The sequence below is a fragment of the Aulostomus chinensis genome, chromosome 23 (genome assembly GCF_037954235.1).
Source record: "Aulostomus chinensis isolate RoL2024-O1b breed Wild chromosome 23, RoL_Achi_v1.0, whole genome shotgun sequence".
Lineage (NCBI taxonomy): Eukaryota > Metazoa > Chordata > Actinopteri > Syngnathiformes > Aulostomidae > Aulostomus > Aulostomus chinensis.
Genome location: NC_141342.1, coordinates 2554321 through 2568063, shown reverse-complemented (window position 1 = coordinate 2568063; position 13743 = coordinate 2554321). Strand labels below are relative to the sequence as shown.

Below are 13743 nucleotides of genomic sequence, written 5' to 3'. Positions count from 1 at the left end.
GTTAGAGTACCATATTTTTGGAGGGACTTTTGTCAGGAATTCATTGGTGTGTTTTGTGAAGGTGTTGAAGTTGTAGTTTAGACGTGAGAAGCCTGTGTTTGAGAGTGTGTACCATGAAGGGAGACAGCCTCCCCATTGGTTTCCTTTGTGAGGTGAAAAGTGTCTCTCTGACTTTGAGAGCTTAGAAAATGGAAACTGTGAGAGTTATAAAAAAACTTTTAGTAACTTTTGATCAGCAGAGCTGATTCAGAGAAGAGAGATTTTTTTTGATAAAGAATCTCTGTCAGAATGGATGTGTGTGCCAAATTTGGTGAGTTTTGGAGGGTGTTTAGGGGGTGAAATTAGAAGTGGTAAGATAATAAAGAATAATAGGAAAGAAACAAACATTAGAAAAACAGAAGGCCTTTTTTCCCAGGGTAGATCAACGTTACCCCCCCCCCCCATGTGCCTGTGTGGTGCACACACACACATATATATACAGTATATATGTGTGTGTGTGCACCACACACACATATATACTGTATATATGTATTGTGTAGTTGTATATTACAAAAATAACCCATGTCCCACTGATTTACCAAATACACTGGTAGACTCAGCATTAGCTAACGTTGAAGTACGCCGACTTCACCGGGTCCGTTGATGAGAAGAGATCAACCAGAGTCGACTGCTTGAGACAAATCACCACTTAATTTCACACAGCAAAGCAGACACAGATCTATCTGGAGACCCCACTACATGCACCTTGAGAGAGCAGCACAGAGTCTGAATAAGACAATAACAGACACTGAATATACACTTGAAGCCACACCCTTTTTGCATACATAATTTTACACTCATGCACATCAAACTTCTTGATTAGAACTCCAGCCTCCTGCACAGTCAGGTCGTCTTGTCCTGCTGTTCTTGTCATTCAGCCTTGACAGTTCAGGTGTGAGTAGCAGCCTGCACAACTGAATACAAACAATCACGTCATGTACTTACACACAATCAACTCCTGATATGGTGGTGCCATGTGATCAGAACATGACCAAAAGCTCATCATCTCACACTAATTAGGCTTTGGATGCATATTGCCCGACAATGAATTCTTGTTAGCCAAGTTAATTTATTCCACTAACCATATTTTTGATGTTCCCATAACATAAATTTGTAGGACACAACGTTTCAGGACACAGACCCGAATGCGGGGCTTCATGTATCAATACTTGCGTGGATCTCATACTAAAAACTTGCGGTCGCAAGAAGAGAGAGAGTTGCGTAAGCAAAAAAAATCCGGATGTATCAATCTGTGCGAACGCCAGAAAAACACACGTTTCCTTGATACATCCCAATCAGCGTGGAATTGAGCGCAGATGTCGGAGGACTGGGCCCGCCCCCGTTACGCCCACCTATAAATACGCAAATTAACTTAAGTAAATCCGCTGTCGGCGCTCTCAAAACAAGGTCGAAGAAAAAGAGGTTCACGGCGTGCGAGCTGGAGGTGCTGGTAGGAGAGGTGGAGGAGAGACAGCAGGTTCTGTTTGGCAGCCTGTCCAGTGGTGTCAGTAGAAGCAAAAAACGTATTGAGTGGGATAGAAGGGAGAGGGTGAACGAGGTGGGGTCAGAGCAACGCACCCCCGCGGAGATGAAAACAAGTGGTGGGACCTGTTATTGGCTTACGTTCCCTTCTGATCAGCAGTGTTGTTGATCATCATGTTCATACATCTGAACCTCTTCTAATGACGGAAAGAACGAGTCTGAAGTTTGATGACGACGGTCAAGCGGCGTACAGCTGCCCCCCGGAGGAGTGCCGGCCAGACAGGTGGGGGTCAGGGAGAGGGGCACCTGACGGATTTTGAGCAGTAGGTGGCGGCAGTCACGGGCAGCACCTCTGTCGGGGGGATTGTCGCCGCCACCCACGCTGACCCCGAGTCTGGAGAGTAAGTGGCAATTCCATTTCAACAACAAGCAACATTCCGCAACATTTCCAGATACTTTGTCACAGATGTAAAGGCAAAAATGCACAGAATCAGCCACTTAAATAAACCAATATGTTAAATAGAAATGGATCCGTCAGCCATGCCGCCGACGTGCAGCACCCCCGCCGGCTCCCGCGCCAGCCCGTCCACCGGCTCAGAGTCATCCGCCAGGACCAGCGGCCAGCGTCACACAGGCGGTCCTGCAGTCGCAGTAGGACATTATTAGGGGAATAACGGGGATCAATGAGCGGCTCGACCGCCTGATAAAAGTTCTGGAACGTTTCGTGGACATAATAAATTAATCTGGCTTCATGAATCGTGTCGTAGCTTCTTACCCTTTCACATTGTGGAAATGAAATAATGGCGTGGGAGGACGGCTGCCCGGCCGGGTTTGGCGTCCATCCCTCCAGCCTGTGCGCGACGATGATCTGCACATTGATGGAGAGGGTCGACTGACTCACCCCGGAACGGTCCGCCATCTCCTGCTGGAAGGCTTTTTGGACCCGATGTATGTGCGGTTATCAAATAATGTCAGTTACCAAACACCGCCACAGGGTGTCGCCAACGGACCAAAGTGCAGTTAACGCAAGAATCGGCTTTCCGCCAACTTCTACGGCACCTCCAGGGTTGGCGTGAAACAACGCAAGAATCGACCAACTTTTCGCGTTGATACATCTGAACGTGAGCGTCGATCCTGGCGTACGCAAGTTTTTCTTGCGTAAACCGCGTTGATACAAGAGGCCCCTGGTGCTCGTTCTCGCGTCACTTCGAAGTCACGACGAGATGAAATGGTACGAGATCGTGTTGTTGCGAGAACATGAAAATCCCGCGATGCTTGTCAACGTCTCATTGGTCGTCATAGTGATGAGTGCTGTAATATAAGAAGTTGCTTACCCATCCTCCATTTTGCACCTGAGTAGAGCTGAAGCTTGTTTCCAACTCTCTTCAACTTTGTTCAAGTGCAGAAACCCAACAGCTGAAACATCAGCCGACGGCACTGATCACTGTTCGCTCCACTGAAGCTTATTGTGAAGAGGAGAAGCCGGGATGCCTGCTGGTAGACCGGGGCGGCAGAGACACCTGCTGGTTGTCGGAGTCCAGAGTTGTGGTAACTACAGCTTCAGGCGTTTCTTTTCTTGTCACCACATTTAGCACAAATGTGATTTTCTTGGATTTTGTTGGGATGAATAGATGCTGGCAGCACCAAGACACTGAACTCACGTTGATGAGTTTATTTCCCTGTAAAACTGAGAGAGTTGATGATGAATCAGTGTGCAGGTGTCATTCGTGTCCGTGTGGGATTATTTATACAATCACTGAACCATATTTGTGGAGTTAATTCTTTTCTTCTGTGTATGAGAACAATTACAGTAGCTTTCAGATGAATGATGAGCTTTTTGAAAAATGCGCTCGCTCATAATACTTGGAGAATACGCCGGGGCCAGATGTCTGACGTCAGAACTATCCGCGCTGGCTTGTGAATGACATTTTAAAGATTTGATTGAAATGTATCAGGAGGTGTTGGAACACCTGGTTCAATCACAAGTTTTCTGAGCACAACTATCAGACCTCGGATGGTTTCCATGCCGAAGCCCGGTGCGTCTCCTCCAGCTGGGGGAGAGGCCGAGCCCGTCAGTGAAACCGGCTTCCTGAAAAAGGTTGGAAGCTGCCGAAGTCACTATTTTATATATGTATACATATATGAAATAGTGAAATATACAGAAAGACAAAAAGTATCTTTCATTCTTGGAAAAGCCTGTATTTTTATGATCCTGTTTTACATTCATCTACTTATGTATGTCTGCATTCTTTATTTCTGTATGTTTTCATTTATTTTTTTCTACATTTCTTTTTGTGTGAGGCTGTCCTCACATCAGGCTAAAGCAGGATCATAGACAGAAATATAGAATGAAGAAATAAAATGAAACAGGAGGAGTTCATGAATCAGTCATTCCCACCTTTTTGAAGTCTTTTTTTTTTAAACGTATGCCTCTAGAAGTTAATGATACATTTAAAAGATGTGTTTCAAATAAGAGATGCAAAATGTTATCCATGTTATTGAGTTGAGACTGGATGTCAAAGCACCGGATGTAGAATGTTAGAGTTTAAGGTGAGTTTTTTTCCTTGTCTCTTCCCTTGCAGCATCTCTGCAGCACGAATGCCCTCTTGTGCTCTCCCTGGAGGTCACCAACACAAGAAACCGCCCTCTGTACAGCCACAACATCGCCTCCCTTCACAACATCGCCTTGAGCCTGTACCACAACCTGGTTACAGGCTCTAAAGAGTTCCCCATCCTCCATTACACTGGCCAGATGCACGTGTACCTGCTCTACACTCCATTCAGCCATGTGGTGGAAGAGCATCAGGAGAATGCAGCTCCAAGTCCTCTGCTGGAGGGGCCACCAGGACCCCTTGTGCCCCATAATGGTTCTGCCTCCTCAGCCTCCACCATTTTAACCCCTGCCCTCCCTGAGCAGACGACGCTCAGAGCCCTGATGGCCGACTCTCGAAACACAGTCTTTCAGGGATTTCATGGCCCAGCTCCCATCAGGGTCATCTCACCAGTTTTCACATCTGCTGGTAGAGAACTGAGGAACCGGTGGAGAATCACCGATTATTCAGAGGAAGGCCGCATCAGTATGTCGGTCCTCATTAGGTTCCTTGATGTGCCCGTACCACGGGAAAACACACCAAGAGGGAACAATGAGAGGAAGAGGAAGAGGAAGAGGAGTCGTGAGGACCCAGTTAGGAAAAGACTGAGAGTCTGAGGTCCTCCTGACCCAGAGGAACGCCTGATGTTCCAGCTTCTGAGGTAACTGGACCAGTAAGAATGGAAGACTGATTACTCATGAATGCATAGAGAGTTTGTAGTGATTAACTCTGGATCACATGAGCTGTGTCTTCTTCTGACATTTGTGTTTCGAAGGACACAATGAAATCTAGGGAGAATTGAGGAGTGACCGAGGATAAGTCCAGGACCAGAACACAGGACGGGCCAAGTAAAATTCCTCAACCAGGAACGAGAAGGGACCAAGTAAAAATCCAGGACCAAGGACTGAGGAGGGACCCAGAATAAAACCAGGACCAGAAACAGAAGGACGAAGGATAAAGCCAGGACCAGAAACTGAGAATGGACCAAAGAACAATCCAGGACCAGGAATGGAGCAGGGATGAAGAAAGAAGGCAAGGCAAGTTTATTTGTACAGCACATTTCAGCAACAGGGCAATTCAAAGTGCTTTACATAAAACAAGCATAAAAAGACATTCAACATAATTAGAGAAAGTAAAGACAGAGAAAGACATTCAACACAATTAGAAGAGTTACACTGCAGCTAAAGTCAAGTTCGAGATAGAAGCTAAACAGGCAGATAGAAGTTACAGTGCAGTGAGAGACACTGATCAGAGGCCTCAAGTTTGATGTAATTATCGGCCACGGCAAACATAGGGGTTTTCAGCTGTGATTTAAAAGAACTGAAAGTTTCAGCAGACCTACAGTTTTCTGGGAGTTTGTTCCAGAAATGTGGAGCATAGAAACTCCTTCTCCGCGTTTGGTTCTGACTCTGGGGACAGAGAGCAGACCTGTTCCTGGTTCATAACGTACCAGCAGATCAGAAATGTATTTTGGTCCTAAACCACTCAGTGCTTTATAAACCAGCAGTCGTATTTTAAAATCAATTCTTTGGCAGACAGGAAGCCAGTGTAAAGACCTGAGAACTGGAGTGATATGATCTACTTTCCTGGTCTTAGTGAGGACTCCAGCAGCAGTGTTCTGAATCAGTTGGAGCCGTCTGATGGATTTTTTAGGGAGACCTGTGAAGACACTGCCACAGTAGTCGAGTCTACTGAAGATAAACGCATGGACAAGCTTTTCCAAATCCTGTTGGGACATCAGTCCTTTAACCCTTGATATGTTCTTCAGGTGATAGTAGGCTGACTTTGTCACTGTCTTTATGTGGCTGTTAAGATTCAGGTCTGCGAAGAAGAATGGGGGAAAGGCCAAGGAGGAATCCAAGACCAGCAAATGCACGAGGGGCCAAGGAGGAATACAGGACCAGGAATGGAATAGGGACCAAGGAAAAATGCAGGACCATAATGCAGGAGGGGCCGGGTATAAATCCAGGTCTCGGATCTAAGGAGGGACCACAGAAGAATTGAGGACCAGGAAAGTAAGAGGGGCCAAGGAGGAATCCTGGACCAGGAGTGGCCGAGGAAATGTCCGGGACCAGGAGCAGTAAGAGCCAAGGATGAAAAAAGAGCAGTGACAAAAGAGTTGCTAAGGAGAACTTAGGACCAAGAAGTGAGGAAGGAAAAAGGAAAATAACAGGACCAGGAACACAGGAAGGGCTAGGAATAAATCCAGGACCAGGTACTGAGGAAGAACCAAGGAATAATCCAGTACCAGGAATGCAGGAGGAAGAAGACCGAACCAGGAAATGAGGAGGACTGGGAATGCAGGAGGGGCTGAGTATAAATCCAGGACCAGGAGTGAAGCAGGGGGAAGGAAAGAAAATGGGGAACATGGTATACTCAAACAAGGAATCCAGGACCAGGAACTGAAGACATGGGAATGAGGAATTAAGGATTTGGAACTGGAGAGGGGCCAAGAAAGAATCCAGGACCAGGTAGAGAGGACCTGTGAATGAAGAATCCAGGAACAGGAACTGGAGAGGGGCCAATTAGGAATCCAGGACCATGGATAGAGGAGGTGCGAAGGAGGAATGCAGGACCAGGGACAGAGGAGGTGCTAGGGAGGAATGCAGGACCAGGGACAGAGGAGGGGCCAACTAGTAATCCAGGACCAGGGACAGAGGAGGTGCTTGGGAGGAATGCAGGACCAGGGACAGAGGAGGGACCAACTAGGAATCCAGGACCAGGGACAGAGGAGGTGCTTGGGAGGAATGCAGGACCAGGGACAGAGGAGGGGCCAAGCAGGAATCCAGGATCAGGGATAGAGGAGGTGCCAGGGAGTAATCCAAGACCAGGGATAGATGAGGTGCCAAGTAGGAATCCAGGACCAGGGATAGAGGAGGTGCCAAGTAGGAATCTAGGACCAGGGACAGAGGAGCGTCCAACTCGGAATCCAGGACCAGGGATAGAGGAGGTGCCAGGGAGTAATCCAAGACCAGGGATAGATGAGGTGCCAAGTAGGAATCCAGGACCAGGGACAGAGGAGCGTCCAACTCGGAATCCAGGACCAGGGATAGAGGAGGTGCCAAGTGGGAATCCAGGACCAGGGATAGAGGAGGTGCCAAGTGGGAATCCAGGACCAGGGGCAGAGGAGGTGCTTGGGAGGAATGCAGGACCAGGGACAAAGGAGGGGCCAAGCAGGAATCCAGGACCAGGGATAGAGGAGGTGCCAGGGAGGAATCCAGGACCAGGGAAAGAGGAGGTGCCAAGTAGGAATCTAGGACGAGGGACAGAGGAGGGGCCAGAGAGGAATCCAGGACCAGGGACAGAGGAGGTGCCAGGGAGTAATCCAGGACCAGGGACAGAGGAGGTGCCAGAGAGGAATCCAGGACCAGGGATAGATGAGGTGCCAGAGAGTAATCAAGGACCAGGGACAGAGGAGGTGCCAAGTAGGAATCTAGGACGAGGGACAGAGGAGGAGCCAGAGAGGAATCCAGGACCAGGGACAGAGGAGGTGCCAGGGAGTAATCCAGGACCAGGGACAGAGGAGGTGCCAGAGAGGAATCCAGGACCAGGGATAGATGAGGTGCCAGAGAGTAATCAAGGACCAGGGACAGAGGAGGTGCCAGAGAGGAATCCAGGACCAGGGACAGAGGAGGTGCCAGAGAGGAATCCAGGACCAGGGATAGAGGAGGGGACAAGCATACAACAAGACCAGGAGGTAGCACTGAAACATGTCATGTAAAAAAAAGAAATACACATTCCATCAGATTTCCATCGTCACTTTGATAGCGACCGACATGTTTGTGTGCTTCTGCATCAATGGCTGCCGTTCTCTAACGGTCTCCTTCTTTTCTGACAGGAGGGTTTTTCCAGGGAGGAGGAACCTGGGAGGAGTGGATGTTTCATGAAGGCACACCAGCTTTAGTTCGAGGGGCAGGTTTTTCACCATGTTGACTCGTTAGTAGCAGTTAAATGACCCACTCAGTTTATGTGGACAGTAAATGTGCGGTGGATTTACTGAATCAGTGAAGGGAGACAGTTGCTGCTATTTTAGGGCTTCTTTGATCATGACAGAAGAATCCAACACGACTCCAAGCACCTTTAACTTGAAGGACATGGAGTCGTTGGTATGTCATCAGCTTGTTCTTATTAAATTTACCAACTAAGTCAACATGTTAGTCACATTTCCTCAAAGGGGAATGATGAGGGTCATCAGCCGTAAAAGAAGCAGTATTTAATTTCATGAACTGCAACAGATGTTCTTCCATGAAGACTCATCCTCCTCCTACCAAATGCAGGCAGATGTGACATCTCTGTTTTGCTGTTATATGACGTTATGTTACTCAAGGCTCATAGTAAGTCAGTACATTCACTCTTTTCCCAGTTGTTTATTTGCACTCATCAGCTTTGCTAATGTCAGCATCTGTTTCCCATGTCAAACTATCGCACAATGATCCACATTGATCAAAATGAAATACAACTACTCCATAATATAACATGCTGGCACTAATATGCTGACGCTACTGCAGCTTTACCTTCCATGTAGTGTCCAAAAGTGAAAGACACTGGTAATGGTACTCCTGGTGGACTGGGATGGGGTTCGAGTCCCTACAGTGTCCTGCTGACTGTTTGGCGTTTACATGGAAGCCCACAATTTTCTCTGGAGAATTTTCAAAAACTGTCAACGACTCCCACGATCCTGTCCGATGTTTCCTACGCTCATTAAAAGCTGCAACATTTACATGGAGAGGTGAACCTGGAGGTCAAATCATAAAACTCTGCAGGTGTTCCATCCACTGCCAGCAATACTAGGAGCCGAGCAATCAGTCCATTCTCAGAATAGACACATACCCAACTGGCGCTGTACTGGTTTGGCCTGAATCTCGTTATTTTAAGTGTTGAGTGTTCAGATGAAGGTCTGCAGACGTTTGGTCTTCAGCGTTGTTGTTTTGGGAGGACATAACACAAAACCTGTAATGACAGCTTCATGTCTTCTTGTTTGTGTTTTAATACAATTTTAGTGCCGAAAACGTCTCACCCGCTGCTCCGTTCTCTCTTGACACCACCCATAATCACCTGACGCTGTCGACCAATCAGAGCGGTTCCTGTCGCCTGCTAGCTTCAGTAAAGAGTTCGGTTAATGTGTTTTTTTTTCAAAAGCAGAAATACTTTTGAGATCACAAATCTTCACAACATGGGAGGCCTCAAAAGATTTGAAGGTTTTGTCCTGAAACAAGTTGTCTAAAATTTTAAATATTTGTCAAAAAAACAAACAACAAAAACCTGCCAAAACAATGGACACTTGTCCATGGGAAACCTCAGATTGAAGCAGATCCCAGCAGATCTGTGACTGGGATGTGACTGGAACTGTTTTGCTATGATCCAGTCAGCTGGAGTGAGGGGTGCAGGAGGTTGTGATCACAGGGAGCAGCTCCTCTTCAACCCTCACCAGAGTGTTGCTTGTGTGAGGTACCAAGCACCTGAAAACACCGAGATCAGACACAGAATGACAAAATATAACGACGTGTCGGGCAATTTACCTCCAAAATGTTATATAATTTGAAATAAGTGGGTACTTTCATTTGAAAGTAATACATTTTTTATCACATTATTGTCATTGTTGAGTAATCGTTACTTATTCAACTACTTTTGTCTTTCCTTCACTCAAATAACCACGGAAGACTTGGCATGAAAAAAAATGTCTCAAGCTCTTTCATGGCAATTGTTGAACTTGAAAGACACTCATAAATGTACTTTTATTCACATGAATCTTGCATTTCCTTCCTTTTAAAAGAGAAATCTTTTTGATCTTTTGCTCATCTTTAAACCATCATTTCAACAAAAAAACTTCATCGGTGACGTGAAATCTTTTGTTGATTTATTTTCGCTGTATTCAACTGGACAGGGAATCAACTCAAGACCTGCTCAGTCAGTCAGCTTTCTCTCAACATATGAACACACTTCAGGAACAGAAGTTTTTTTCTGTCTGTTCGTCCTGTTTGTCCATTTATTTCATTTCTGGGGGAACGTTGTTGTTCTGGCACCCTGCCTCCCGGCACCGCCCCTCAGAGAGGACTTTACCTTTATGAAGTACCTTTATAAAGAGAGTAGAGGCTCCAAATACGATTGATGTTTTCTGTGACTTTATTCCCCCAGGCAACGATATTTTGCTTTTAGTAGCTTTGTAATTAAAGTGCCAGAAAACGACAGGTTGTTGCACATTTGGGGCCAGGGGCACTGTTTAAGTGATCTATGGTGCCAGGTGGATGGAGCTGTGTGTGCGCGGTGAATCTGGGTGTGTTAAGCCTTATCTTGATATGAGGAAGGTGCTTATTAAGAGCACACAGAGACGGTCACAACACGCCTATTTATTCATCGGTGTGTTTCAGGTGTGACATCACTGCAGCCAATCAGAGTACCGCCGCCATTCCCTTTAAGGTCCAGGCTTTGCCAGGACTTTGTTGTTATTTCAGTGATGGATGCATTCTAAGTCGGGACAGGTGAGTGGTTGTCGTCCGGAGGGACAGACCTCCTTGTGTGCCAGGGGAATGTGATTATGGGAGCGGCAGAAATCTACTGAAGCAGGAGGAGGAGGCGAAGCAGGCATGGGGGGAGGTTGTGGTCAGTGTTTTCATGAACATCATATAATATAATAATATCTGAAGTAACATATGTAAATGTATAAACCCCCCACTGGAGCACTTCTGAGTACTCAGTACTATGATGGATATATTGTAATATTCATCCCAATGACCCAGACTTCAACCATACAATTTGTCTACTGCTCAATCTTGTTTTTTTCGGTCTTATTTGAACTGTTAATTTAAAGATTTGTCATAGGTGAAATTAAACCTTCTGTGGATTTATTTTCATATTATTCAAATGTGCAGGCAATTAACTCAAGACCTGCTCAGGAAATCAATTTTCTTTCAACATGTGAATACACTTCAGGCACAGGCATTTTTTTTTCTTGCTGTTAGTCCTCTTAGTCCATTTATTTCATTCCTGGCGGTCAGAGAAGACCTCGTTCCAGTGCACTGCCTCGGGGCCCCGCCCCTCATAGGTGACCTTACCTTTATGAAGTACTGTAAAAATAGCAATACACCGTGGTTGTACCAGACCATGCCTCATTAACATACTAAGGCACCTGCCGGCGTACACGGAACACACGTTCATTTGCTAGTTAAAGGGCAAGGGTGATTGGGGTGGAAACGACATTAGCCAGGCTCCCTGGACGAGCAGCTGGAGGGGGGACACACGTGACACGCACAGTGATCAAAATAGAGCATGGTCGGGTCCTTAGGGACGTGACAGTGGTGTGATCTTATCAGCCTCTAGCACAGATTTGTAGTGCAATTCTATAAACATTCCAGGGGTTTAACCACTGATGAACACGCCTGTGACTGTGAGGTAGGACAGTAACTGAGGTGGGAGCAGAACTCCGAATGTATTCTTCCAGATAAGTTTGTATTTCATTTTGGTTGAGCACTAGGTGTGCGCACAGACTGCTAAGCTATCAACTCTGCCAACGCTCTCTGCTTCATGGGCTTGTATGTGACAGTTTGAGGTTTTGACTGGCATAAATCTGGACACGTTGGAACACCTGGTTCAATCGGAGGTTCATGGAGCAACGTTATTGGGCCTCGGATTGTTTCCATCCTGAAGCCTGGTGCGTCTCATCCGGCGTGACATATGGAATACGTCTCTAACTAATGGTGTTGTTCCTACGAGATGACCTTTTTGCTTTTGCTCTTTAGCACTTAATCAATTTGAAAACAAATGTCTTGTCTTGGTTGTATTTATTTGATCGGGTGCGTTCTTCATTGCTCTGCTGCACCATCATAGCTTTATTTTGACCGATGATCCTTCGGCTACAGCTGTAGAACATATTTTTCTAATTTCCTTGTGATCAAAGCAAGTGGAACCACAGTATTGGTAAGGGGAAGTATTGATTACAAAGCTGAAATACCTTCACAGCACCCAAACACCTTACAGTTGTTATTCTTTTAGTATGTTTGATCCTTTCAGTCAACATATCATTTCAGTTCCTTGTTCTAACCTTTCAGACTTTTTTTTTTTTCTCTTGCTGATGGTGTTTCTGGACAAACGGAGACAGGTCTTGGGGAGGTTAGAGACAAGCGTCTCCAGCTTTAGGATAAGGATGACAAAGAGCATTAATAAATGGTTAAATTTCCTTGACTTAAGCCTAACTTACCAGTATTAATGTACCTTTACAGTAAAAGGTTATAAAAGTGTCATTGTATGTTAGGATCCATGACAACATGGAATCTTTACCTTTTGTAAATTATTACAATTCGACATTGGGATCATTTGTCTAATAATGATCAAATAAATCTTTGCCATCATTACATGAACACATTGTCAACAATTAAAAGACATTAATTATCCCAGATGAGCTCTTTTTAAGCCCTGTGCGGCAAATTAATACATTCAGGGTGTGACGTGGAAGTTTCTCCTTCACTGGGCAGTGTGACTGTAATGTCACTCGAACACCACATGATGGCAGACTTGACCGCTTTTGGTGAGCCTGCTGCAAGGCTGTGCTGAGACCACAGTTATTTATAATATTAATAAGTGACACCTCAGGGCTCCACTACTGTTAGTCTGGTGGAATCACAAAGGGCTGTCAGCTGAACGAGTCACACTATTTACAGCTCTGACCTCACCTACTGTTTCACTGCAAACTTTTGGTCGGCTGATCAAAGGCGATAACCACCGCCCTTCATCTACCTCACAATTTGTAGGTGTATTTAAGATGGGCTACAATCAAGATAATTTCTCAAATGCTTAATTCACAATTTTAACGCATGATATCCATTAAAAAATTATTTTCAGTATAATACAGCCTTTCTTGTTTTTCCCTTTCAATTATATTTTTATTTTTCAGGCACAATCGTCTAGATTCCTGCCCCTTTTTCTTATTTGTCCCATCATTAGCAAAGAGGGACTTACCAACATGTACAGCAACCTGTTTATTTGAACAGTATCATTTATCATTATTGAGAATAGAAAAGGAATCATTTCACTAACATGAAAGGTTATTGATTACATATAATTTCCAACACACAGCTGAAGAGCCATTCTTAACCAGTTACAGCCTACATCATACTGCCTGTTCCTATTAAAAGAGCTTTCTCCATCCAGACAAAACAGCTCCAACGTCTTTCTTTGCCTGCAGACTCCAGGTGTATCAGTTCATTGAAAGAGTTGCACCGATTCCACTCTGACATGAAGCGAATGCATGATTTTTCTTGAAACGTTTGATGTTTCACATTGTGCCTTCTCTGTTCTCCGTTTGAGTGAAATAGAATAACCACAACTCATCGGCCCTACTCTAATCCTTTATTGTAGTTAAAGGTAAATTGATGCCATTTATAAGCGCTTTTCTTTCAAAGCATTTTTAAAAAAATGATGAGCATGTGTGCACGGGACAGCACACGCGCGCGTACACACACACACACACACACACACACACACACACACGCATGCACATACGCATGCACATTCGAGGCCAACCAAATCATCAGGTCTAATTAGAGGTTCACTATTTTGTTCGAAGTAATTTTGACACAGTCTTCAGAGGAAGTGGGGATCACAACGGCAACCCTTCGATTTCTAGACAGCCACTCCG

At 45.4% G+C, this 13743-nt stretch overlaps 1 protein-coding gene across 2 annotated transcripts; it reads left to right on the top strand.

Moving 5' to 3' along the window:
- The first annotated feature begins 2888 nt into the window (after positions 1-2888).
- Positions 2889-7523, top strand: LOC147239132 (uncharacterized). 2 transcript variants are annotated; one of them, XM_086195452.1, is made up of 4 exons: positions 2889-3069; positions 4104-4773; positions 4888-5149; positions 5926-7523. In XM_086195452.1, exons 1-2 carry the CDS (start codon positions 3009-3011, stop codon positions 4727-4729), a joined length of 687 nt encoding a protein of 228 aa, XP_086051578.1. In that variant the 5' UTR covers positions 2889-3008; the 3' UTR covers positions 4730-4773; positions 4888-5149; positions 5926-7523. The 2 variants fall into 2 exon arrangements, with proteins under 2 accessions (XP_086051578.1, XP_086051577.1); XM_086195451.1 differs by having other exon boundaries at positions 4104-4785.
- The last annotated feature ends 6220 nt before the right edge of the window (positions 7524-13743 follow it).